Below are 27,689 nucleotides of genomic sequence, written 5' to 3'. Positions count from 1 at the left end.
ACACTCTTGCTGCCGATGGCTCTCAGTATTCTCCTTTTACAGAATAGTGAAGTGGTTGAGAACATGCACTTTGAATCCCACTTCACTATTTAGTGGTGTGTGTCCACGGGTAAGCTTCTCCATTGGTTTAAACTTCTGTGGCTTCTCTTTAGAAAAAATAATGTCGAATGCACAGTGTTGTGGTGACAAATAAGTGATAGTAAGTAAAGTAAAGCACTTGGAAGCCTGGCCTATTGCTCTGGATAACAGGGGGCTAATATAATCAATATTGGGATGTAGACGAGGAGATAGCATCTCATAAATCTGTTACTTGGATTTAAGTAATATAGCTAAGACCCAAAGCAATTGAAGGCACAGATCCTAGTCTGTTCCTTCAAAACTCTAGTAATGTAAATGTAGTGTTGTTTCGAGGAGCACAAACTTTCCTTACTGAGAACTGTCCAGGTAGGTCATTTCAAAATTATAATAAAAGTGATCACAGAGTTAGCATTTGATAAGTACCTATTCAGGGCAGATCTCTGGGCTTCCCAGGTGGCTCAGTGGTAAAGAATCTGCCTGTAGTGCAGGAGATGTGAGTTTGATCTCTGGGCTGGGAGGATCCCCTGGAGAAGGAAATGGCAAGCCACTCCAGTATTCTTGCCTGGGAAATCGAATGGACAGAGGAACCTGTGGGCTACAGTCCATGGGGTTGCAGAGAGTTGGACACAACTTAGAGACTAAACAACAACAAGGGCAGATGCTGTTGCAAGTATTTTCCTATGATAACTCTCGCTGTATAAGCTCACTGACTATTTGAGGTATATGTATCTCCATCTTACAGATGAGGAAACTGAGGCACAGGTATAGAACCTTGGCAGAAGTCCAAAATTATGTTGACAAGATCACTTCCAACCAGTCTTGGGGAGTGACCTGGCGGCTCTGGCAGTGTTCCAGCACACACCAGAGTGTGGTTCTACACTCAGGTCCCCCAGCTAAGCTTCCTGAAGAACCAGGTGGCAGCTGGAGCTGGGGGCTCACGGGCTGTGATTGGCTACCATCACTTGTGGTTAGCCCTGTGTGGTGGGGGGAGGCTGGGAAAGGCAGTGGAGACTGATAAATAATGCAGCAGCCTGCCTGAAATACAGGAGAGCCCCCTCTGCCTTCTCTTTGGTATCAAGTGATATCAACTGAATTGCAGTCTTCCCAACACTTTGCCCAGGCAGCCCGCTGAGCAAGGTAACACTCATGCTTTTCATGCCTTGAGTCACAATATTTATTATATTTTTATGTTGCTAACTAGAAGTACTTGGGCTTTTTCCCTTGTGGGGAATGAGAAGAGGGATAGAGGGAAGCTGATGTATGTTTGGTTTTTCTCTCTAATGTGCTTAAAATAGGAAAGGAACAAGAGACCAAGTTGAGGAAGACACTGTAGGTTCATAGAGAAGATGCAAAATATCCGAATTACTGTAAATGAGGGCTGTAGGCAGAGGAAGGGCTTGGGGGAGTGTTTATTTATTTATTTGGCTGCAATGTGTGGCTTGTGGGGATCTTAGTTCCCTGACCCAGGGATCAAACATGTGCCCCCAGAAGTGGAAGCTCAGAGTCCTATCCAATGGACTGCCAGGAATTTCCCAAGTAGTGCCTATTGAAAGGATTTGCAAATCGAATCAGCAGAAGGAAAGGAGTGAGACTCTTGGAAAAAGTACTGTGCTGATCCAGGCAAGAAAAATAATCAGGAGCAAACAAATTTCAGGGTTGGAGGAAATATGTACTTGCCCAGGTATTTGCCAAGAATTGCCAGGAATTTCCTGAGCTGCATCAGATTAAGTAGGAGACCAGTATATCCCAAAGCATGACCTGCAGGCCCCTAGTAGTAGTACCACTGAAATGCTTGTTTAAAAAATACAATTTCTGGACTCTGTCCCAGATGGAGAATCAGACTCTCTGGCACCTGATGATCTGCATCATTGTTTTAAAACACAAGCTCCCTAGAGATGCTGGCACATAGCAATTTTGAGAACTGCCACTGTAGAGACCCTACACAGAGGTTACGTTCATGAACAGGATTCCTGATCAGGGCTGTGACAGGGCACTTCTTTCTGAAGTAGTTCAAGCAAGAAGTTGCCTGGAGGAAGAGCAAGAATCCTCAGGTCATTTTGTAGATGCCTTGAGACATAAAAAGGCTTTTGATGCTGTCAGTTTTTTGATGTTGGTGTTTGGCAAAAAGCAGACAATAGTTATTTGTGGAGTGAATGAATAAATGAACGAATGAGTGCAACGGGTGTGACAACAAGGGGTCACGCTTGGGCACACAGTAGTCACTCAAGCATTGTGTGGGGGACCAAAGACGTTAAGAGGAGGGATTGTGGACCAAGTACTAACATGTACGTGTGTGCAGAGTAGGGGGCGGGCTGGGAGTGGGGGCAGTGCTGCAGCTCTGCCTTCCGAATTAACTAATGATGCACTCACATGAATGACAGTTTCTGCCCCAGCCAAGTCACCTTAGACTGGCTGCCAAAGTGAATCCACACCCTGTAGGGAGAAGGACCGCTCCAGCTGTGATGGAAGGTCATAGCAATGCTGAGAGGGCAGAGCACGATGGGAACAGGGCTGAGCCAGCAACAACCACCCTGCCTTATAGAGTCTGACGCTGGTCCCACCACTGAGACCCTGAGTTAGAAGAGAGGAGATCAAGAGTTTGCAAGATTCCCAGGTGTCCAAAAAAAAAAAAAAAAAAAAAGACCACAGGATAACTCATTCATGGTTCTAACTTCATGCCGTCTGCAAGTCCATATTTCAGTCCCCTTTCAACTTGTTTGGGATTCTCAGGCGGCTCAGTGGTAAAGAATCTGCCTGTCAACGCAGGAGATATGGGTTCGATCCTTGGGTTGGGAAGAGCCCCTGGAGAAGGAAATGGCAACCTGCTCCAGTATTCTTGCCTGAGAAATCCCATGGACAGAGGAGCCTGGCAGGCTACAGTCCACGGGGTCGCAAAGAGTTGGACACAGCTGAGCGACTGCGAATGCATACACAGGTTTACCAGAAAAGAAAAGCTAACAATGGTGGTCAGATTTGACACTTGGCCAAACTTTTCTGGGAGGAAATTTAGGAAGAAGTATGGGAAAATGAGGAAGGAGAAGAGGGTGTCAGAGGATGAGGTGGCTGGATGGCACCACCAATGCAATGAACATGAACTTGGGCAAACTCCGGGAGATGGTGAGGAACAGGGAGGCCTGCGTGCTGCAGCCCATGGGGTCACAAGAGTCAGACGCGACTGGGCCACTGGACAACAACAACAACAACAATGGGAAAATGACTATGGGTACATGGAAATCTAGCCTTAAAAATGTTTTTATCCTAAAGTGAATATATCACAAAAATTTAAAAAATAATACATATTTGTTGTGAAAAATTCTAATGATATAAAAATGAATTAAATAGAAAATTAGAGCTCTTACCGGTATCAATTCTATTTTCTTAAGAGTTGACATTGTGAAGGTTTCAGTGCATACCTACCCTTCCAGACTGTATATATTTTCAGATATATACAAATATGAACAAATATGCACGAATGAGGTCTTACTACACTTGCTATTGCTGTTCTTGTCTCTGCTTTGTCATGTGGGCATCATTTTATATCTTAATGTATATAGAAATTGCATATATGTATCAATGCATATAGAAAATTTTAATTTCTGTGCTGTTTTCCATTGTGTACCTGGTCCATAGTTTGTTTAATAATACTTGGTGATTATGCTGTTTTCTATTTTGCAAAGTAAGAAAAAAATTTTTAAACACATTTAAAATTTTTTTCTTTCTCTCTCTCCACATAAAATATCACTATGGGAATAACCTGTGGGAATGTTTTTATAGAATTTTCTAAAATCAGATTTATTTCACCAAAGATAATATATATTTCAACTTTTAAAAGACATTGCTGCATTTCCACTAGAAATATTATACCAATTTATACTCCTCCCAAGAATGTATGAAGATACCTTCATTCCCTGTACCTTCATTAATGCTGATGAGCATCAGTCTCATGTTTTCAATCTTTGCTAATCAAATAGATAAATGATATCTGATTAGAACTAGTTATTAAAAGTTCTATCTTCTAAAAATAATAGATGCTTATTTCAGAGGCAGTAAAAATCCTCCATAAGGATAAAAAATATAAAACATCTATAGCTTTCACCTCGGAGAAGGCAATGGCACCCTACTCCAGTACTCTTGCCTGGAAAATCCCATGGATGGAGGAGCCTGGTAGGCTGCCGTCTATGGGGTCGCACAGAGTTGGACACGACTGAAGCGACTTAGCAGCAGCAGCAGCAGCATAGCTCTCACCTGTGTGCATGCTAAGTTGCTTTACTTGTGTCCAGCTCTTTGTGACCGTATGGACTGTAGCCCTCCAGGCTCCTCTGTCCATGGGATTCTCCAGGCAAGAATGCTGGAGTGGGTTGCCAAACCCACCTCTAGGGGATCTTCCCAACCTAAGGATCAAAACTGCATCTCTTCTGTCTCCAGCATTGGCAGGCGGGTTCTTTACCACTAGCGCCACCTGGGGAAGCCTCATAGGTGCCACACATCACCACTATTAGCTTCTTGGTGTATGTTTACCTAAAAAAGAGAAGAATAACACATTTTCCCTACTCCATTCTTGCTTCTAGTTTGGATAAACTTGTAGCAGCTAAATAGAAAAACAATCTAATAAGTAAATTTGATTTGGATGTCAGTGGCTAATAATAGCGTGGTGATGGTACTTTTTCTGGGAGTACTTTCACAAATGTATTTCAGCTGATTCTGATAGACTATTTTAGGGTAGTGGGAGTCAAGGCGAGGTGTGGGTAGGGAGGGGAGACGGTTCTAGGGCTCCTTCTAACATGCCTTGACTTACTGATTGTGAAAGTTCAATATTTAACTTGAATAACTCTAGAGATGGTCATGCATTTTTTAAAAGAATTCAAAGTATTATCTTGGGATTCCAGAGAACTAGTGTGCTAGAAAAAGACAGGGAAGGGGAAGGCTAAAGAAATGAAAAAGACACTTGGGAATGAGTTCAAACCAAGGCGACAGAGGGGGCATGGGAAGGCCCCTGACCCTGACCCAGGACAGAATTTAGGAACATAATTGAACCGTATGCGACTTTGAGGTGTTGGTTGGGCTGCAGCTGAAATACTTCTGAGGTTAAGGAGGCCTTTGAAATGGTTTGGAACTGTTTGGTTCTCACACAGTCCTGCATACAGAACAAGGTAACAGGATTTCCTTTTCAACCAAGACTTGGAAGTTGGCTATTAGATTTACAAAAACATGAACCTCCGAAACATAATGCATGCGAGATGGAGCAGACTTCAGCGGTTTAAAGGGACGGCCTGACCGGAAACAGTCGGCAGCCATCAGGACAGCCCTGGCGGCTCCCCCTGCCCTCCCGCCCCCCACCGCCAACCCCACCTCTGGGCAAAGCGTGTTCCTCTGAGGGTTAGTCTCCATGACCACATGACTAGAAAAATATCAATTTGGTTAGTTAATTGAGGGGAAAATGTTATTTAATATAATCACCAAGTCAAGAGCATTAAACCAGGGACTTCCCTGGCAGTCCAAGTAATTAAGACTTTGCCTCCCATTGCAGAGGGTGTGGGCTGGATTCCTGATCAGGGAGCTAGGTTCCTGCATGCCTCACAGCACTGCACCTGCCCCCACCAAAAAAAAAAAGCCCAAAACATAAAACAGAAGCAATATTGTAGCAAATTAAACCAAGACTTTAAGAAAAAAGTGCATTAATCCAGCCAAATATGGGATATATAGATGACAGTTTGAATATACAGTTGCTGTTTTTTCCAGTTATGTGTACTAAAGAATTTTGAGAATATTGGGCTAATTGGGTCTAGAGATACTCAAATGGCATTTTAAGACTTTTTCTCTACAGCGCCATGATGGCTACACCACAACACAGATTTCTAGGGTTTCCTGAAATGTATAATTGCTAATGTTTTTCAAAGAAGAAAAATATTACTCCCACCTCTTCTCATTACAAACTATAGAGCTAATTAATGATCAGTGCGTGGTAATGACTTTCAGGATGGCCTGTGGAATTTTATCTGAAAAAACTCGAATTTTTCATCTTAAAAGTTCTTCAGAATCTTTGTATATGCACACTGTGGTTTGTTTCAGGTTTAGAGAGTTCTGTGGGGTTTGTTTCTAATGGAGACACAGCCTTTTAATTTACAGCAGCGTTCACTAATTAAAATTGTAAGCATAATTACTATCCATGATACTTATTATTAGCATGCATTCATAAAGCTCAAAATTCACTTCATCCTTTCAAGTACTGAGTAATTAGTTTCTTTGGATTTGTAGCTTTATCATCCTTTTATGTCCCGTTTGGAAGAAATAAACAATCAACCTCCTGGGAGACAGCTTTAAAAAGCTGGAAATACATTGTCCAGCTACTGCAAAGAGGCTGATACAATGCAGAAAATATGACTTTTCTTTGGTTTTAGTAGCCAGTTTTTTCTTGCATTTATTTGGCAAACAACTATTGAGCATGTAATGTGTACTAGGAACCTTGGGGATACAGAGGTAAATCGTTCAGAGATTTTTGTCCTCAGAGACCTTAAGGTTTTAGTAAAAGGGAAATAATATTGTATATATGGTATGTACATCAACTGTACCTCAATAAAAATAATAAACTAAAATATAAGGTTGTAGACATATATGTAAAATAAACTATGGTGGTGCACGTACTTACATACCTGGTTTAAATGACCATCTACACTGTAAGAACAGGGAATGACTCTATTCTCTGATATATGATCAGCACCTAACATAATATATTAAAATAGGAGATTTAATAATTAACTTTCTGGATGACTTAATAAGTGAATAATTGAATGTACTAATCTGTATTCTTTCCAAGATGCATCAGTGGGATGTTGACATTTTTTCCTCATCTGACTTGTTTTTATTGTTCCCAGGTACCAGCCAGCATGGCTGTCTCTCTGCCACCTACCCTGGGACTCAGTTCTGCCCCAGATGAAATCCAGCATCCACATATTAAATTTTCAGAATGGAAATTTAAGCTGTTCAGGGTGAGATCCTTTGAAAAGGCCCCTGAAAATGCTGAAGCAGAAAAGCAAGATTCCTCCGAGGGGAAGCCCTCTCTAGAGCAATCTCCAGCAGCCCTGGACAAGGCTGGTGGTCTGAAGTCAGCCCTGACTCAACCGGCATTAAAGCCCCACCCAAAATTTCAGAAAAAATCCCATGATGATGGAAAAGCAAGAGACAAAGCAATCCACCAAGCCAACCTGAGACATCTCTGCCGCATCTGTGGGAATTCTCTCAAAGCTGATCAGCACCACAGGAGATATCCAGTCCATGGGCCTGTGGATGGCAAAACCCAAGTCCTCTTACGAAAGAAGGAAAAGAGGGCCACGTCCTGGCCAGACCTCATTGCCAAGGTCTTCCGGATCGACGTGAAGGCAGATGTGGACTCGATCCACCCCACTGAGTTCTGCCATAACTGCTGGAGCTTCATGCACAGGAAGTTCAGCAGTGCCCCGTGTGAGGTTTACTCCTCGAGGAATGCAACGATGGAGTGGCACCCCCACACACCATCCTGTGACATCTGTGATGCTGCCCATCGAGGACTCAAGAGGAAGAGTCAGCCGCCAAACTCGCAGCTCAGCAAAAGACTCAGAACTGTGATCGACCGAGCGAGACAAGCCCGACGGTGCAAGAGAACTCAGGACAGGATCAGCAGCAAGGAACTGATGAAGAAGATTGCCAACTGCAATAAGATACACCTCAGTACCAGGCTCCTGGCAGTGGACTTCCCAGCGCACTTTGTGAAATCTATATCCTGCCAGATTTGCGAACACATTCTGGCCGATCCCGTGGAGACCAACTGTAAGCACGTCTTTTGCAGGATCTGCATTCTCAGATGCCTCAAAGTCCTGGGCAGCTATTGTCCTTCTTGCCGGTATCCCTGCTTCCCCACTGATCTGGAGAGTCCGGTGAAGTCTTTTCTGAGCATCTTGAACTCCCTAATGGTGAAATGTCCAGCAGAGGAGTGCGATGAGGAGGTCAGCTTGGAAAAATACAATCACCATGTCTCAAGCCACAAGGAATCGAAAGAGACTTTTGTGCATATCAATAAAGGGGGCCGGCCCCGCCAGCATCTCCTGTCCCTGACCCGCCGGGCTCAGAAGCACCGGCTGAGGGAGCTCAAGATGCAGGTCAAGGCTTTTGCCGACAAAGAAGAAGGTGGAGATGTGAAGTCTGTGTGCCTGACCTTGTTCCTGCTGGCGCTGAGAGCGAGAAATGAGCACAGACAAGCGGATGAGCTGGAGGCCATCATGAAGGGACGTGGCTCCGGCCTGCAGCCGGCTGTCTGCTTAGCCATCCGCGTCAACACCTTCCTCAGCTGCAGCCAGTACCACAAGATGTACAGGACTGTGAAGGCCATCACCGGGAGGCAGATTTTCCAGCCTCTGCACTCCCTTCGGAGTGCTGAGAAAGTCCTTCTGCCAGGCTACCACCCCTTCGAGTGGCAGCCACCTCTGAAGAACGTGTCTTCCAGCACTGACGTGGGCATTATTGATGGACTGTCTGGACTGGCCTCCTCTGTGGACGATTACCCGGTGGACACCATCGCCAAGCGCTTCCGCTATGATGCAGCTTTGGTGTCCGCTCTGATGGACATGGAAGAAGACATTCTGGAGGGCATGAGAGCCCAAGAGCTTGACGACTACCTGAATGGCCCCTTCACCGTGGTGGTGAAGGAGTCTTGTGATGGGATGGGAGACGTGAGCGAGAAGCACGGCAGCGGACCGGCAGTTCCAGAAAAGGCGGTTCGGTTTTCTTTCACGGTCATGAAAATCAGCATTGCTCACGGGTCACAGAACGTGAAGGTGTTCGAGGAAGCCAAGCCTAACTCCGAGCTGTGCTGCAAGCCGCTGTGCCTCATGCTAGCCGATGAGTCTGACCACGAGACCCTGACGGCCATCCTGAGCCCTCTGATTGCCGAGAGGGAGGCCATGAAGAGCAGCGAATTAATGCTGGAGATGGGAGGCATCCTCCGGACTTTCAAATTCATCTTTAGGGGCACCGGCTACGATGAGAAACTGGTCCGCGAAGTGGAAGGTCTCGAGGCTTCCGGCTCAGTCTACATTTGCACCCTTTGTGATGCCACTCGCCTGGAGGCCTCTCAAAATCTGGTCTTCCATTCCATAACTAGAAGCCACGCTGAGAATCTGGAGCGCTATGAGGTCTGGCGTTCTAACCCCTACCATGAGACGGTGGAGGAACTGCGGGACCGGGTGAAGGGGGTCTCGGCCAAACCCTTCATTGAGACTGTCCCTTCCATAGATGCACTCCACTGCGACATCGGCAATGCGGCTGAGTTCTACAAGATCTTCCAGCTGGAGATAGGAGAGGTGTATAAGAACCCCAGCGCCTCCAAAGAGGAAAGGAAAAGATGGCAGGCTACCCTGGACAAGCACCTCCGAAAGAAGATGAACCTGAAGCCCATCATGAGGATGAACGGCAACTTTGCCCGGAAGCTCATGACCAAAGAGACGGTTGAGGCAGTTTGTGAATTAATTCCCTCCCAGGAGAGGCACGAAGCCTTAAAGGAACTGATGGACCTTTATTTGAAGATGAAACCCGTCTGGCGATCCTCATGCCCTGCTAAAGAGTGCCCGGAATCCCTCTGCCAGTATAGCTTCAATTCACAGCGCTTTGCTGAGCTCCTCTCCACCAAGTTCAAGTATAGATATGAAGGCAAAATCACCAATTATTTTCACAAAACCTTGGCTCACGTCCCTGAAATTATTGAGAGGGATGGCTCCATTGGGGCATGGGCAAGCGAGGGAAATGAATCTGGCAACAAACTGTTCAGGCGTTTCCGGAAAATGAATGCCAGGCAGTCCAAGTACTACGAAATGGAAGACGTTTTGAAACATCACTGGTTGTATACCTCCAAATACTTGCAGAAGTTTATGAATGCTCATAATGCCCTGAAAGACTCGGGGTTTACCCTAAACTCGCAGGGAGGCTTAGGGGACTCGTTAGACCTAGAGGAATCCCCAGAATCCCAAGATTCAATGGAATTTTAAGCAGGGCAGCCGCTTATGAGTTGGTTTTGCAAATATGTTTTCCTCTGGGTGGCATGAGACCTTCTCCTGGTACCCTGCACTCCAGTGTGTGGGGCTTCACCACCCAGGCAGTGGTAGGTTGGAGAGGCTGCAGATGCCGAACCCATGTCAGGAATGGGTAACTGGTGAGCTGATTGCTTGAGCTGTTTAGGGAGTTCAGAAATGCAACAGAGGAAACCAGTTATTTGAAAGCTCAATAGCTGAGAGGAGGAGTAACTGCAGAGGAGCAGAGATGAACAAAGATAGGTATGTGTGTGACTGAGTAACGTGAAAATCAAGTCAGGGTTGCCAAAGAAGCCAGGGGAGAAATTTGACTTGTGGTCCCCATCCCCCCACCAAGTTACTCTAGTTTATATTGAGCTGTGTTTTTTATATCATTTTTGTAGAATTCTTGGTTTTATAAATTTCACATATTTTGGCTTATTCTACAAGATTCAAAACAGCTTTTCAGATATCTGTAGCAATAATATCTTCCTTGTGTATGGTACAGTGACCTTGACAAAGTGCTCTTGGTACATCCTGTCATTTGGTACACTTATGCAGAAATATCCTACATCCAGAATACTTTTGGAAAATCAGTCCTTTTCTGAATTTAAATGATGTCTCTTTTGTAATGGTTGGAGTTTAGGAGATCATCTGTACCATGGATTTTTCAATAACAAAGTTAGAAGAATAAAACTGTTAGCTGCAGTTAGTTATTAATTTTGTGGTAGTACATGTTTAGTTTGCTATCAGTAGCCAAGTATGATCTTTATTTTTATTTTTAACTAGATTCTTCAAATGATTGTCCATACAATCTCAAAGCCACATGGGCCTTTTTTGTTTTGTTTTTACTTAAAAAAAAATTATTTCTAATTGGAGGATAATTGCTTTGTAAAGTTGTGTTGGCTTCTGCCATATAGCAACATGAATCAGCCATAGGTATACACATGTCCCTCTTCTCTTGAACCTCCCTCTCACCTTCCAATCCACAGTGGTCTTTTAAATCTGGGTTTGTTTACTGTATAAAAACAGATTTAATGTCTTGCTGAAAATTTCTGCCAGGTTTTCTCCATATGAAACCTGGACCAATTTTACTAAATCTAGTTTTCATTGTGTCTTTCCATCTACATTACGTTATTTTTTTTTTCTATTATGATCAGTTTAATTTCAGTGTATTAAGGTTTTTGTAGCAGGAAATTGTTGTACTTTTCTCACCTGCTAAGTTTAGAGGGAGGGCTTCCCAGATGGTGTCAATGGTAAAAAATCCGCCTGTCAATGCAGGAGATGAAAGAGAGATGGGTTCAATCACTGGGTTGGGAAGATCCCCTGAAGTAGAAAATGGCAACCCACTCTGGTATTCTTGCCCGGAAAATTCCATGGACAGTGGAGCCTAGTGGGCTATAGTCTGTGGGGTTGCAAAGAGTCAGACATGACTGAGCCACTGAGCACACGTGCACAAGTTTAGACGGAGCCTGCTCATGGTACAGTGGAAGAGTTAACATTTGTAGAGGTTTTTTTTTTTGCCACTTTTAGAATATTTCCACATTCATCCACATTCATTTTGCCTCATTTTTCCTCACAACAACTCTGTGGGGTAGACATTGCTATGATTCTCATTTGTGGAGGGTTAAATGATTTGCCCAAATTTACGGGGATAGTAAATACCTGATCTGGAATTTGAACTCAAATCTTATGTCTTCAGATTCCATGTTGTTTCTGCCACAAAAACGAACCATTAATTTTTTTGAAATAAAGCAGTAACATAATTTGTTTAGAATCTACAACTCACCACTATAGTTCATAATCTTGAGATTGCATTCTTGGGAGCAGGGACGGGTGGGTTTTAAGTCCTTGGTTGCTTAGGGCCTTTTGCTAGGAGGAAGAATTGTCAAAGTTCTCAAGAGCCCCCCCAAACCTCTGGTGGCTCCAGTTTCTGGAAACTCTTATCTGCATCCTTAGGAATTTGGGAATTGCCAATTGCTGGCAATTTAGAGCAGGCATGGGAGTTTATATGCTAGTGAGTCATAATGATATGTTAGTGTTAATTAGTTTTTTTTCTTCCTTTGATTTTATTGGCCTTAATTGCCACTCTTCACACACAGTATATCAAAGAGCTTTGTAATTTTGTTGTCAAATGTGCATCAGTGATATTATCCTAAATGGTATGCATTTGATGCTTTTATAGGGATTGAACCTGGTATTTTCCATTTAAACAATACAGCAGTTTTTTCTTGCTTTTTTTGTATAGAATATATAAATTACAAAGATACTTGTAATTTAGTTGTCAAAAACATATACATATTTTAATTTTATTTTTTCTAGAAAACGTTTACGTTTTACATTAGGTAAACTAATGGACTTTGAAGCCACCCCTTTCCTTCATCCCCTTTAATCCTTACAGCATGTCTCTGCCCTAATAAACAGCTAAATTCCTGTAATCTTCTTACTCCCTGAGGCATGCTTGCTCTGGTTTGTGGATTTTTTTTTCCCACTTCCTCTCTGTTACTCGATTGGTGGCAATGTAAACACTCTCCAATGTTAAATTCAACTTTTCTAGTATTGTAGGAATTCCTTTGAATGCGTGTGACTAACAGCATGATTTATAGCACAACCCTCCCAATAATCCCTTAATCAGATCACATTTTAATAAACCCCAGGAACATCTGGCTGCAGGAATTTCAATATGTAGAAATGCAGCCTATGGTTGTTTTTGTCCTCCTCACTGTTGAGTTTGTAATATCCTAGACCCTGGTTTTATATTCAAGTCTTATTTTTGACAGTGTCCATTGTAAATGCGGTCACATTCTCTAGGGAAATTCACCACACTGAACGGAGCATTTTTTTTTTTTTTTTCTCTGAAGTATAGACTGAGACTTGAGAAGTGAAAAGCATCTTTTTCCCATGAAACCTGATTCTACAAGTTCTCCTGCCAACCCGCTGAGGTGCACTGCAGGGACCACTGATAATGGCTGATGAAAATGGATGAATAGTCGGTATGAGGTCAAAAAGCTCCTTGGGATTAATAAATATGTACCGAGAAGCAGGAACAGGAGCAAAAGATGTCTTTTCCTTCCAAGTGAATTAAAATTTAGTTTTGCCTCAATTTGTTATCACAAAATATAGATGAAGGTAAAGATTTTTTTTTTTTGGGTTGAGCTTTTGGAGGCAGAGTTTGTAAGCATCAGTGGTGGCTGTGAGAATGAATCATCACTTTGATGCAAATGATTTTTGATTGCGGATATGTCTGTGTCTTCAGTTATTGTATGAGAGGTGGTCTATTCTTTCGATGTTGAGAGATTTTGTGACTATATTTTGTCACTATTTGATTTTTTCCATTTAACTACAGTGACCTACATAAATATACCTCATTCATTTTTGGTGAGATTTTTCCTTTTGTGAAATTGCACTTCACTTTATTTTCATACACATAATCGTAAAGTTTGTTTAATGGCTTCTAAGACCTTTCTTCTTCTTTTTTTGTATTTGTTTTAGGAAAAGTTCAGGCACCAGGATGCAGTGGTTTTATTTGATGATTTGTTGTGGAGGAATTTCCATGTCAAATGTTTTTAATTAAAATATGTTTCAGCACTTAATTTTTATATTTTAATATTTCTATTCCTTATTAATATTATGGTTATAGTTAACAGTTGTGTGTTTAAGTAGTTGAAATAAAAGTTTAAAATTTGGAAACAGTGGGTATTGTGCTTTATATTCAAATAATAATATTGAGTACATTAAAAAAAATGAAATGACATTTTTCCTTGAGGGAGCTACAACATGAATTTGGTGCTTTTATAATAAAAAAGCAACAGAATAATGAATATAGTTTATACTAAAATAAGAAAGACAATTTGGTTCCAGGTACTTAAGGTAGATGTAGGATGTGAAATGAAAATTTAAATTCCTTTGACAAGCATAAAAATATGATCCTTTGCCCATAAAATTCATGCATTCATACACTCAACATTTTGATCAGAGTGGTTGACTTGCCGGGGCCACACAGATAATGGCAGAAGCGAGCTAGCGCCCAGGTTCTCTTGCCCAGTCCTTTCCCGAGAAACAACAATGGCGACCGCAACAGTAATAATAGCTGCCACTGACCACACCGTGTGGCAAACACTTTGCCCATGGTTTCCTCATTGGGTTCTTTTGGAATCAGTACTACTATTTTCTTCACGTTACACGCGAGGTCACCGAAGCTTATCTCAGCCCGAAGTTGACAGGACTGCACCTTCACAATTTTCCCTCTAGTTCTGTCCACCTTACCTTCACACTAGTCTGTCGTTGCCACATCACCCGTGAAATTTCAAGCAACTTAGTGTCACCTTTGCTGGAGACTTCCCAGCTCACGCCTACTCAGAACAGAGATTTGGCCTGGCTAGTGAAAGGTGCTCAGTCGTGTCCGACTCTTTGTGACCCCATGGATTATACAGTCCATGGAATTCTCCAGGCCAGAATACTGGAGTGGGTAGCCTTTTCCTTCTCCAGGGGAGCTTCCCAACCCAGGGATCAAACCCAGGTCTCCCACATTGCAGGTGTCTTCTTTACCAACTGAGCCACAAGGGAAGCCCTTGGCCTGGCTACTTCCATAAGTAGGGAGGGTACCAGGGTCTTTGGGGGTACATGCTGTTTACCTACAAGTACAAACATATTTCAATATTTAAAAACTTGGTATGTTTGGCCTGGCTACTTCCATGCAAACATACCAAGTTTTTAAATATTGAAATATGTTTGTACTTGTAGGTAAACAGCATGTACCCCAAAGACCCTGGTACCCTCCCTACTCCTGCAGCCCCAATCCATCTCCCAGGAAATCATATCCAGCGAGTAACAAGTTGACTGTGGGCACAGCAGGGGGCCTTAAGGACTGTTCCAGTGCTGCCATCTTTGATTGACTTTTAAAAAATCCTACTATCTTTATTTTGTACTATTTTTCCCCAGCTTTATTGAGGTATTATTGACACATAAAATTGTCTATATTTAAAGTGATGATTTGATATAAATGTTCATTGTAAAATATTTACCGCAATCAAGTTAATTAGCTCACCCAGTGCCTCACATACTTACCTTTTGTATATGTGTAGTTCAGTTCAGTCGCTCAGTTGTGTCCTACTCTTTCCCGCCCCAAGGACTGCAGCACACCAGGCCTCCCTGTCCATCACCAGCTCCCAGAGTTTACTCAAACCCATATCCATTGACTCAGTGATGCCATCCAGCCATCTCATCCTCTGTTGTCCCCTTCTCCTCCCGCCTTCAATCCTTCCCAGCATCAGGGTCTTTTCAAATGAGTCAGTTCACCGCATCAGGTGGCCAAAGTATTGGAGTTTCAGTTTCAGTATCAGTCCTTACAATGAATATTCAGGACTGATTTTCCTTAGGATGGACTGGTTGGATCTCCTTGCTGTCCAAGGGATTCTCAAGAGTCTTCTCCAGCACCACAGTTCAAAAACATCATTCTTCGGTACTCAGCTTTCTTTATAGTCCAACTCTCACATCCATACATGACTATTGGAAAAACCATAACCTTGGCTAGATGGGCCTTTGTTACCAAAGTAATGTCTCTGCTTTTTAGTATGCTTTCTAGGTTGGTTATAACTTTTCTTCTAAGGAGCATGTGTCTTAATTTCATGGCTGAAGTCACCATCTGCAGTGATTTTGGAGCCCTCTAAAATAAAGTCTCTCACTGTTTCTACTGTTTCCCCATCTATTTGTCATGAAATGATGGGACCAGATGCCATGATCTTAGTTTTCTGAATGTTGAATTTTAAGCCAACTTTTTCACTCTCCTCTTCCACTTTCATTAAGGGGCTCTTTAGTTCTTCACTTTCTGCCATAAGCGTGGTGTCATCTGCATATCCAAGGTTATTGATATTTCTCCTGGCAATCTTGATTCCAGCTTGTGCTTCATCCAGTCCAGCATTTCTGATGATGTACTCTGCATATAAGCTAGAACACTAAAGACTGAGTCTTTTAGCAATTTTCAAGTGTATGAGACAGTGCCGTGTTGGTCATATAGTCACTCAGCTGTACAAGAGATCCTCACAACCTACTCATCTTACAACTGAAAGTTGGTACCCTTTGACCAAGGGTATTTGATATTACCCCTGCATTTGAAAATGAAGCCGCTTCTTATCCTTTAAGGCTTAGCTAAATTCTAGATATTTCTTGATATGCTTTGTAACTATTTCAGCCTATTTTAAAAGCTATTTATAGGATAACTTTTAGGAGCAGGCAATGTATACTTGGCACTGGAGACAGAGGGGTGAATTCAGACAGTTTCTGCTCACAAAGAACTGGTTAGAGGTAGACACTGAATCAACAGTAATTATATTAAATGCATGATTCCACAGTCTAGTGGGGGTTATGAATGAGAAGTACTAGGTGCAATTTCAAGTACAGTAAGACAAGGGGATTTAAATTTGGGAATCACTGAAACATCTAGGAAGAAGGAACCTTTAAGAGGATCCTGGTAGGATGAGTGGGGTGAGGGCAGGTGAGGAATGATAGACCAGGCCCAACATAACCTGTGGGAAGACCGGTGGGAGACTTGCCCACTTTTTAACCTTTAATAATTGGCCTCAGAACAGTCATGTATGGATGTGAGAGTTGGTCTGTGAAGAAGGCTGAGCACCGAAGAATTGATGCTTTTGAACTGTGGTGTTGGAGAAGACTCTTGAGAGCCCCTTGGACTGCAAGGAGATCCAACCAGTCCATCCTAAAGGAGATCAGTCCTGGGTGTTCATTTGTAGGACTGATGTTGAAGCTGAAACTTCAATACTTTGGCCACCTGATGCGAAGAGCTGACTCATTGGAAAAGACTCTGATGCTGGGAGGGATTGGGGGCAGGAGGACAAGGGGACGACAGAGGATGAAATGGCTGGATGGCATCACTGACTCGATGGACATGAGTCTGAGTGAACTCCGGGAGTTGGTGATGGACAGGGAGGCCTGGCATGCTGCGATTCATGGGGTTGCAAAGAGTCGGACACGACTGAGCGACTGAACTGAACTGAACTGAACAGAACAGTCATGGCACTTGTGGGTGTGTCATTTAGCTTGCTAATGTATTACAATGAGTGTATAACGAGGATCAAGGTCTACTGGAAGTGGAGTCTTCTGCCATCTTGGAGCTGGTTGGTTCTAACCAGTTTTTGTCATGTCCCATGACCATGCCATTCTTTTTAAAGGTTGTTCCCTGACCCCTTCCCTTTTGCTTCAACTGGAGATGTTTCAGAACTCAAGGAAGGTCTGTGTAGCAGAAGTCGACTGAGGGAGGGGCTGCTGAGTCCAGAGAATCAGGCAGAGGCCTCATCATTCAGGACCCTGTGGTTGGGTAAAGACTTTGAATCCTATCCCAAATGTAAATGGAAACCACTGAAGCGTTTGAGGCATGCAACGCATGCAAGCCAGGGGAGGGACAAGAGTGAAATGCATTTGGAAGGTGTTAAATGTGAAGTGATTTGTCTAAGACTGAGAAGGGCTATGTACATAATTTTAAATGTTGCAGTAGCCACTTCAAACATCTTAGTGACACACTGCCTGCTAATTCTTTTGTCTTATTCCCTCAAGTGACTGTGGCTCTGTTTCTGGTTTAACAGAACTATAATAGTGCCCTTCATTATTACTTCAAGGTACTCGGGACTATTTAATCTGCATGTTTAAATATATACTATGGCAGATATTCCAGATGTTCAAGCTGGTTTTAGAAAAGGCAGAGGAACCAGAGATCAAATTGCCAAGATTCGTTGGATCATAGAGAAAGCAGGAGAGTTCCAGAAAAGCATCTATTTCTGCTTTATTGACTATGCCAAAGCCTTTGACTGTGTGGATCACAATAAACTGTGGAAAATTCTGAAAGAGATGGGAATACCGGACCACCTGACCTGCCTCCTGAGAAACCTGTATGCAGGTCAGGAAGCAACAGTTAGAACTGGACATGGAACAACAGACTGGTTCCAAATAGGAAAAGGAGTACGTCAAGGCTGTATATTGTCACCCTGCTTATTTAACTTCTATGCAGAGTACATCATGAGAAATGCTGGGCTGGAAGAAGCACAAGCTGGAATCAAGATTGCAGGGAGAAATATCAATAACCTCAGATATGCAGATGACACCACCCTTATGGCAGAAAGTGAAGAAGAACTAAAGAACCTCTTGATGAAAGTGAAAGAGGAGAGTGAAAAAGTTGGCTTAAAACTCAACATTCAGAAAACGAAGATCATGGCATCCGGTCCCATCACTTCATGGGAAATAGATGGGGAAACAGGGGAAACAGTGGAAACAGTGTCAGACTTTATTTTTTGGGGCTCCAAAATCACTGCAGATGGTGACTGCAGCCATGAAATTAAAAGACGCTTACTCCTTGGAAGGAAAGTTATGACCAACCTAGACAGCATATTAAAAGCAGAGACATTACTTTGTCAACAAAGGTCCATCTAGCCAAGGCTATGGTTTTTCTAGTAGTCACATATGGATGTGAGAGTTGGACTATAAAGAAAGCTAAATGCATAAGAATTGATGCTTTTGTTCTGTGGTGTTGGAGAAGACTCTTGAGAGCCCCTTGGACTGCAAGGAGATCCAACCAGTCCATCCTAAAGGAGATCAGTCCTGGGTGTTCATTTATAGGACTGATGTTGAAGCTGAAACTTCAATACTTTGGCCACCTGATGCGAAGAGCTGACTCATTGGAAAAGACCCTGATGCTGAGAAAGATTGAGGGCAGGAGGAGAAGGGGACGACAGAGGATGAGATGGTTGGATGGCATCACCGACTCAATGGACATGGGTTTGGGTGGACTCCGGGAGTTGGTAAAGGACAGGGAGGCCTGGCATGCTGGGGTTCATGGGGTCACAAAGAGTCGGATGCGACTGAATGACTGAACTGAACTAAGCTGATGGCAGATATTGGGCTTCCCAGGTGGCTCAGTGGATAAAGAATCCACCTGCAATGAAGGAGATTCAGGAGACTTGGGTTCAATTCCTGGGTTGGAAAGATCCCCTGGAGGAGGGCATGGCAACCCACTTCAGTATCCTTGCCTGGAGAATCCCATGAACAGAGGGGCCTGGGGGGTTGCAGTCCATAGGGTTGCAAAGACTGAAGCAACTGAGCATGCATGGCAGATACTGGCTTCATGCTGACCACATCCATTTCCCTTTTCTGGGCACACAGTTAAACTATATTTCCCAGCCCCTTTGCATGTAGGTGAGGCTGTACTACTTGAGCTTTTTTTTTTTTTTTTTTTCCTAACAGTGGAATGTTGGAGGAAATGCTGTATCACTTGCAGGCTGAAACGTTTACAGGAGAGTGTGCCTTCTCAGTGTTCTTTCTTTTCCTTGTATCTGAAGTCTTGAAGATAAGATAAAGATGGCAGAGTTGCCAAATTGAAACAGCCTGATTCTCTGAGACCCATCTTGGAGGAAACCTACTCTGGTGAATATCTTAATAAGGGAAACCTGCATTGAACTCTTCTTGAGTGGGAGAGCGACTTTGTGACAATTTACTGGTGTTTTGGAGTTTTTGTTACTGCAGCCAGTGTCACTTATCCTAACACCCATTTTCTTCTCATCTATGTAAGCATCCATGGGTCTGTTGGTTCCATTTATCCTTACATCTCTTGCTTATTATTATATAATAAGTTGAATATCAACTTATTCGGTTAGTGTAACTGATTCTATTTTACTTTCAATATTTATATCAGTATTAAGCTAGACAATGAGTAAGTCATTTTGGCTGCCCATACTGGAATGCAGAGGCAACTCCCTGAAGAATTGAATTCAATTCATTTCAATGAAAATTTAAGTGCCTACAGTATGCAAGGCATCATGCTAAATACTAGATATATAGACATGACAAAGTCTCCTATATCTTGGGTTGAACTGTGGACTTGGGAGAACAATACAAACTCCAGATAAGCTTAGGGAAGTCAAAAACAGAGAGAAGAAGCAACTCACTTTCCTGATAGAACCCGAAGTGAATGTCTTCCTGGGGTGGTTTAGCCTGAGACAACTGGGGAGAGGTTCTGTGACCCAGTAAAGGTGCGGGATCAGGAAGAGGTGCCCAGGAGCGGTACAGAGCATAGAGAAATCCTAGATGGTCTCGCTAAGAGAACTGTCACCATGCTGGGAAGGGAAGGGACAGAAAAGATAAAGATCCCTTCTTTATCATTTGAGCCCAGATGGACCTGAAAATGGCAAAGAGAGAGAGAGAGAGAGAAAGAGAAACTGTAGATGTCCTAATGCTTGTGGTTAAAGCTAAGGTGCCACCCACAAGTCAGGTGGGAATGTAAATGTTGTAGAAGCAGCTGGTGAGGAGGGATGATGACCCTAAATACCAAATGTTTCACCCTCCCTCGCTCCCATTCCTGACACCTCAGCATTATATTTCTTCCTAGAAATTGGAGAAAAAGCTGGGTGAAGACAGAGAACTCTAGATTTATTAAACTAAATTTCCAATGCACAGTGAAAGGGATACATAGTATAATGTGAATTGATTTACAGAAAAATACAGTTTTATTTCTTGTATTTTTGAGTCTGTAAGCAGAGATTTGGGGTGATGGGGTCCAGAGGAGTTTTCCGGGAGGAGGAGCAGATATCTGAACTGGGATGTAAAGAGTGGAGAGGAATAAGCCAGATGGATTCGGGTATTGGCAGGAGTTATCAAGTGCAAGAGGGAAAGCGTACCCTGAGGAAGGAATGGGTTCCCCCAAAGCCCTGAGTACCTGTGAAGAAACAAGGAGGGGCTCACCACAATGTTATCAGTTCAGCATTTGAGGAGATTGTGCATAAAGTGTGAAAGCATAAGCTCATTAGGTGAGATGTCCCCACACAGAGAATAGTAACACAGAGGTAAGCAGGAAGGAACAGCTCACATGATATGAATGAGGTTTTATGTGATTTTCTTGTACTGATGAAAAGCTGGGAGTCCCTGCCCTGGCCACCTCTCCATGCCCATGCCATTCCACGCTTCTCTTGTTTACTGTGTTCGCCAGACTGATGCTGTTTCAGTTCCATAAACATGACAAGCTTCCTACCCTTTAGACTTACTACTCCTTTTCCACTATGCTTTCCACTTTCTTGATATATTGAACTTGGTTGTGTATTTTGCTCTTGTTTATATATATACATATATGTGTGCCTATTTATATAGATATATAGATCCATGTGTAGATATCTGCATGGGGGTCTTAGTTGCAGCATGGGGATCTTTGTTGAGTCATGCAAGATCTTCCTAGTGGTGCTTGGGCTCCAAGGGCTTAGTTGCCCCACGGCATGTGGGATCTTAGTTCCTTGACCAGGGAATTGAATCCATATTCCCTGCATTCCAAGGTGAGTTCTTATGCAATGGACCATCTTTGTACTTGGAGAGGAGTAGAGTCCCTCAAAATAATCACCCTGGAAAGCCATGTACTTATTTATTGACATTATTCTGTGTAAACCGTTTGGGACTTACCCTTAAAATCTATTTGTGAGGCATATCAGAAAACCCCCTTTGTTAGCTCAGACTTCACTTTTGGCCTAAAGTGACAATAATGCTGAAAATGACACCTTACTTGGCTTTGGATAACATTTGTCTGTTTCCAAAAACCAAATTCATCTCTGACTGTTGAGTATCTTCTAAAGAATGAAACATAGACTCTGAAAGTGATTGAAAAGTGAGTCTTAGAACTGTGTTAGGCAAAAGCATTATATCCTTGGGATAAGTGAGCACTCTTCTAATGTGGTTCATTTGAAAGTTTGCATATGCTTAGTAGAAAAGAAACTTTATTGTCTTCAAATCACATCTAGTAGACTGATTAGTGAGATGACTTAAAAAGACCTATTTTTACTCAAACTTACGATAAGTAAAACCAAAGTACTTGCCCTCAGCTTACACACACACACATACGCACGAAAAGCAGCTTTAATTGAATCTCTCAGATTCTAATTGAATCTCTCAGATTATCGTATGTAATCTGCTTTCACTATGAAACAAATACGTGTAATTACTTTTTAGCCACTTGGTCATTGTAGACAAATAAAGATAAGAGAAGATTGTGGGAATAACTACAACGTGAGGGAAAAACATTTTGAATACCGTGGAGGCTATTTCAGCTCCCACTCATGTCATTTTCTACTGACAGATAAAAAAGAAAAAAAAGTAGAGTGATCTTGAAAAAATTAAACAGTATAATTTTGCCGATAACTGGGTAACTACAAATGTTAATAATAGGAATAAATCAATGTAAACAGAAGACATTTTCATATTTTATCAGCTTTATTAGGTAATAGAAACAATAGAAAATCAAAACAATGGTACAGAAAATTATGCAAAAAGAATATTCATCAAGCAACATTACTGAAACAAAGTGAACAGGCTTTAATTTTTTCAGATTTATTTCAGTATCTGAGGCATGAACTGTTAGCAGAACTTTTCAGCAGGATTTCATCTCCTGTATGGTTCATATTCCCCTAAATTTGGCAATAACACCTTACACATTGTGGACTCAGTGGAAACAAATGAATGAGAGGCTATGGTCTAAGCTCTTGGGCTAAAATGAAATACATCTCCAGAAAAATACTCCAGAGTGGAAGACATTTGTATCTAAGGTCATCTAGTTATCAATTGATGTGAAGCCTCAAAATTAACAGTTCTTTTAATTTCAATTCTAGCAAGTATCTAATTGAACCTGAGCAAGCTCACTGATTCTACAACTTTCACTGGCAGCAAACGCCATATACCAACTAGACTCATAGACACACATATATTTCTTTTTCCCTTTTAAAAATTATCTACATGTTAACTTTGTCAATCTCTAAACTTTTATTATTTGGGTAAATAATCAATATTACTTGTGGAAATAATCTCTCATGAAATCTATTTAGAGATTCTTATTGTACTCCGACTCTTCTCCCTGTTTCAGAGAGCTAAGTATCGTGGACTGAATTTTCATTAAATCTCTCAAAGACCTATTTCAACTGACTAGCTTACTTCATCATCTGTTAACCATATGACTGGGGAGGAGGGGAGGGGCGGGGGGAGGGTGGGGGTGGGGCGGAGGGGAGGGACGTGGGTGGGGGTGGGGGAGGAGTCTATGAAGAGAGTGCACGTGGATAGCTTGATAAAATGTAACAAACGATGTAGATTCATTTTGTCTTTCTTCATGTCAATGGAGATTATCTATTTTTTTTTTTTTTCTTCCTCCCTCCCATCTAGCTTCCCTGGTGGCTCAGACAGTAAAGAACCTGCCTGCGACACAGGAGACCTGAGTTTGATTCCTGGGTTGAGAAGATCCCCTGGAGGAGGGCATGGCAACCCACTGCAGTATTCTTGCCTGGAGAATTCCCATGGACAGATGAGTCTGGTGGGTTACAGTCCATCGGGTCCAAAGATTTGGGCACAACTGAGTGACTAAACACAACAACAGTCTATCTATCTACCTACCTATCTCCTTATAGTTTTTTTCTGTATATGGGCATAGTCAAGTGGCCATCTTTGAGGTGTACAAAGAACATTCATGTGGGATACAGGTGATCCCAGTTTTAATTTCTGATCAATCACCAAATTGTTATAGTCCATAAAATAATTCATTTAACTCCTTTGGGTGTTAGTTTCTTTACTGGTTAAATTTGTATTAACTCCTTGGTGGATTATTTGTTACCAAAAGTCCTATAAAGGATGTAAGCATACCTTGATTATTATTACTACTTCTGTGTTTAAGATTTCTTGAATAAAAATTCAGATCATAAATTCCATTGAACATAACTTTCAGTAAAATATTTTCAGAATACAGGTTATAGGTCCTGCATAGGTCTAAACACAATGACTGTATTCAGTATGGCATTATAAGCACTTTCCCCTAGTACTTTACTCATATAACTAAATGAAAACATTAGATATTTTCAATAAACAAAAATACAAAGATAAATTTTATCATTGTTATGATTCTTTAAAATAAGTTTAAAATTTTGATGCACTTGAATCTGAAAGGCTTTCATGGAACTAATCAAACAACCTTCTAAGAAAGGATTTCTTGGCAGGAGTAATAATTTTCCCAGAACCCTTTTTGTGGAGGGATCTCAGTGGAGGCTTTTTTAATGATTGAACTCTTTTGGGAGTTTGCAGTGCTCTTGCTATCTCCACATGCTCGTTACAGTAATATTTATTGCTTCCTTCTGATAGTTGGATGAGTGTGCGTTCTGCCAGATCCATACACTGGGCATGGACCCAATGTCCATCTCCATGAGAGCAATAGATCATGGCAGGCTTGTTGAGCTCAGTTGAATAAAATGGTACCCACGTATTGATATCCACATCACAAGTAGGGCAGCATGTAATCCAGTAGCCTGTCTCAGACTCATCTTCCTCATCATCTTCATTGTAGGTGTCAAATTCATCATCACCATCGAAACTGTTCGCTTCTGCACTGAAGCAAAATTCTTCTGAGTCTTCGAAGGGAGTGGAGTCCCCTGGGTCTTCTGTTGATGTCTGACTACTCGTCAAAGTTATCTGATCTTCGTTCACATCATCTTCAGCACATTTCAACGTATAGAAGTAAAATGCTTCTGAAACAGCCTGTTTATTGTCTCCCGGTATGCCGAGGAAAACAGTTCCATTTCCCATGTTGCTTCCAAACCATATCTTGCTGTGCTTAATATCTGGGGTCCAATCTGGGGTTTCCATCTCATGAATGTCTATCTTGTTATCCTTGAAAGAGATGGTGTTGCAGACCATTCTTTTTTGATTTTCAAGCTGATAGCCACCAACAATAACAAATTCATCATTGCTTATTTGAGTCAGGATTGCACTGGAGACAGAGATTCCTCCTGGCAAGACTGTGCACTCCAAAGCTGGGCTACCCAGGGGGAGATCAACCCTTATTCGGTACAGATTGGCAGGGCGGATGTTATTGGCAAGTGAATGGCCTCCTAAAATATAAACGGTATCATTTCTGGCAATGGAGACATGAAAAGATAGTCCATCTTGAAGTTCTGGAAGAATGTATGACGTAGAGCACCCAAATTCAAAATCCACCAAGAAGACATGGGGCAGGCAGTCAGCTACACTGTTCCATTTCTCTGTGGTTCTTTGGGCAGAAGGTATGTATGACCGTCCTCCAAAGAGAACACCCATACTTTTCCCTCGACTATACACCACATCAATGGAATGACCATATCTGCCTTCAGGAACGTCTCCTACCAAGTCCTTCTCTGTGCAGCGAAAGGTAACTTTTTTGTTGTTCTTGCAAACAACAGACATCACATAAATCTTATCTGAAAGCTCATTGTTTGGTGTTTTTCCTCCATGGATGATGTACTGATGCTTTTCAGACTCCAAGTTGCCGCTGAATGTGCAAGTGGCCGGGTATCGAAGTGGAGGAAGGTAGCAGGAATCCTTAGAGAAAACTGCAGGCTTCAGTTTGAGATGATTATGCTTTACCTCAAAATGGAAAACTCCAGTGGGGCAAGACCTCTTGGGCCAGCCTTTTTGGCCAAAGAAGAAAACTTGCCCATCAAAATTCATTAATGAGAAGCCTGGTTGAATTAAGGCTATGCTATTACCGACTGTTACCATCTGTAGTGACATATTCTCTGATGGTGGATAGATCTTTTATCTGAAAGAATTACAAAAAAAAAATCAAACTTTCTTTACTTACTATATCTCTTCATATAAAATCACTATGTGTAGATTCCCTCACATGCAAAAAGCATGTTAAAAATAAAGAGTTGTCCCATAAGCTTGCAGTGGAAAAGCAAAAATTCAAGTGGCTAGACAAGCAAAGAGACACAGAACCTTTTTGCTTAAAACAATCGTAGCAGCTGGGAGCTGTTTTAGACATGGACTACCGTCCCTTAGATTTCTGGGAATTGTAGTCATTTTCCCTTAAAGATTCACCACTTGTCAGCAGAAAGAACTACATTTCCCAGGAATCCGTTCTCTGTGGGACGTGAGGCTCCAGTCGTTCTCCAGGAGACAAGTCTCGTTGAGTAAAGACGTCAAAAATGCGAAGTGACTAGCTGGGAGCCAAGACAGAAAACTAGGGAATGGGAGGTGAGAATGGCTGATGCACACCTAACATCCAGGTTATGGGAAAGTTGCGTACCAGGAGGGGCGTCAGGCTTCCCCCACCCGGGTGTTGTTGGAGCCTCTCCCGGGGACTCATTAACAGATGACCGGGTAGGGCGCACAGCTGCTTCTGGCCAGAGTGGGGTTGCCTGGAAACCGCAGCCTGAAGAGACTCCTGGCCGAGGTGTCCTCACGGACTCCTGCCGGGACGCTTTGGAGCTTGGACTCAAAATTGCACACGTGGGCATCCTTAGGTTGCTGGGGCGGGAGTTTGAAGGGGGCACCGAGAGTACAAAACTGTGACTGTTTTGCAGAACCAAAAGATTAATCTCTGAATACCCAGCGTGCTGGGGAGAATTTACCTGATAGTGATTTTTACCATTCCTGTATGTAGTCATGGAAATATGGTAATTAGACTTTACCGAATACCTTGCCAAAGGCTGTTTGTTTTCTCAGCTGCTCTTGCTTCGGTTTTAGACTTCTTTTAGGGAAGCAGAGAAGTTTTCCAGCACCTCTTCTCTCCCCGTCTCTTCCCCTCCCTCCCTTCCTCCCTCTTTGGATAAGAAAATGAGAGTTAGTGGCCATTATTTCAGATCCCTTTCCTGTTCCAGAACCTCGAAGTAATTCTTTAGTAATTCTGTTGTAAGCAAGCGTTAAGAAAAGAGGTACCAGAATTATACAGAAGGTAATATTTGTATGATTTTTAAAAAGAGATATTTATCAGATGAAGTAAGCTTGATTAATTAAAAAAAAATTATTACCTACCTTGAAGAGATAGCAGGAGCCTTTATGTGAAATACACTCCCTGTTTGCAGACCAAATTCCTAAATTAAAGGAAACAAAAAAGCACAGATTCCTTGACTTCTAAGAATAAACTGTTAATGTTTCAAAAACAGTGGCTACGAGGATGAACTCTGAAAGTTGACTCCCTGGATTCAAATCCTGGCTCTGTCACTTCCTGTGTTACCTTGGGCAAGTACTTTAACCTGCGTCTAGTTTCCTCATCTGTAAAATGATAATTTTACCTACCTCACTGGTTGATGTAAGTTGTGGACTAGTAAGTTAATACATGCAAAGCACTTAGAACAGGGCTTTGTACACTCTTAAGTCCTAGTTGTGATGATTATATTTGAACTTATAAAAAGTAAGGTTAATGCACAGTTAGCTGATTAGAAGGGTTTTAAGGTCTGGGAATCTGGTTAGTGGGTGTAGATTGATAATTTTTTAGACTGGTGAGAATTGAATAAACATATGCAACAGTGAGTCCTAAAGAAAATCAGTCCTGAGTATTCATTGGAAGGAATGTTGCTGAAGCTGAAGCTCCAGTGCTTTGGGCACCTGATGTGAAGAACTGACTCATTGAAAAAGACCCTGATACTGAGAAAGATTGAAGGCAGGAGGAGAAGGGGACGACAGAGGATGAGATGGCTGGATGGCATCACCAACTCGATGGACATGGGTTTGAGAAAGCTCCGGGAGTTGGTGATGGACAGGGAGGCCTGGTGTGCTACAGTCCATGGGGTCACAAAGAGTCGG

General features: G+C 42.3%; 3 protein-coding genes across 7 annotated transcripts in view; 2 read left to right on the top strand and 1 right to left on the bottom strand.

Annotated features, from left to right (window-relative positions):
* The first annotated feature begins 6,859 nt into the window (after positions 1-6,859).
* RAG1 (recombination activating 1) lies at positions 6,860-10,833 on the top strand. Its single transcript, XM_006062340.3, has one exon. It carries the CDS (start codon positions 6,906-6,908, stop codon positions 10,089-10,091), a length of 3,186 nt encoding a protein of 1,061 aa, XP_006062402.2. The 5' UTR covers positions 6,860-6,905; the 3' UTR covers positions 10,092-10,833.
* A 12,592-nt stretch (positions 10,834-23,425) lies between these two features.
* On the bottom strand, positions 23,426-25,861 carry RAG2 (recombination activating 2). Its single transcript, XM_006062335.4, has one exon. The coding sequence runs from the start codon at positions 25,671-25,673 to the stop codon at positions 24,090-24,092; it is 1,584 nt and encodes a 527-aa protein (XP_006062397.1). The 5' UTR covers positions 25,674-25,861; the 3' UTR covers positions 23,426-24,089.
* A 131-nt stretch (positions 25,862-25,992) lies between these two features.
* IFTAP (intraflagellar transport associated protein) overlaps positions 25,993-27,689 on the top strand; it is a 65,225-nt gene continuing 63,528 nt past the window's right edge. For 2 of the 5 annotated variants that reach the window (XM_025266205.3, XM_006062338.4), the window contains exon 1: positions 26,033-26,138. The gene's annotated coding sequence lies outside the window, so the exon portion shown is untranslated. Of the gene's footprint in view, positions 26,139-27,689 lie in introns of all 5 variants that reach the window. The other 3 variants (XM_006062336.4, XM_025266206.3, XM_006062337.4) reach the window with 3 other exon arrangements.

The sequence above is a fragment of the Bubalus bubalis genome, chromosome 16 (genome assembly GCF_019923935.1).
Source record: "Bubalus bubalis isolate 160015118507 breed Murrah chromosome 16, NDDB_SH_1, whole genome shotgun sequence".
Lineage (NCBI taxonomy): Eukaryota > Metazoa > Chordata > Mammalia > Artiodactyla > Bovidae > Bubalus > Bubalus bubalis.
This window is presented reverse-complemented; position numbering and strand designations above follow the sequence as displayed.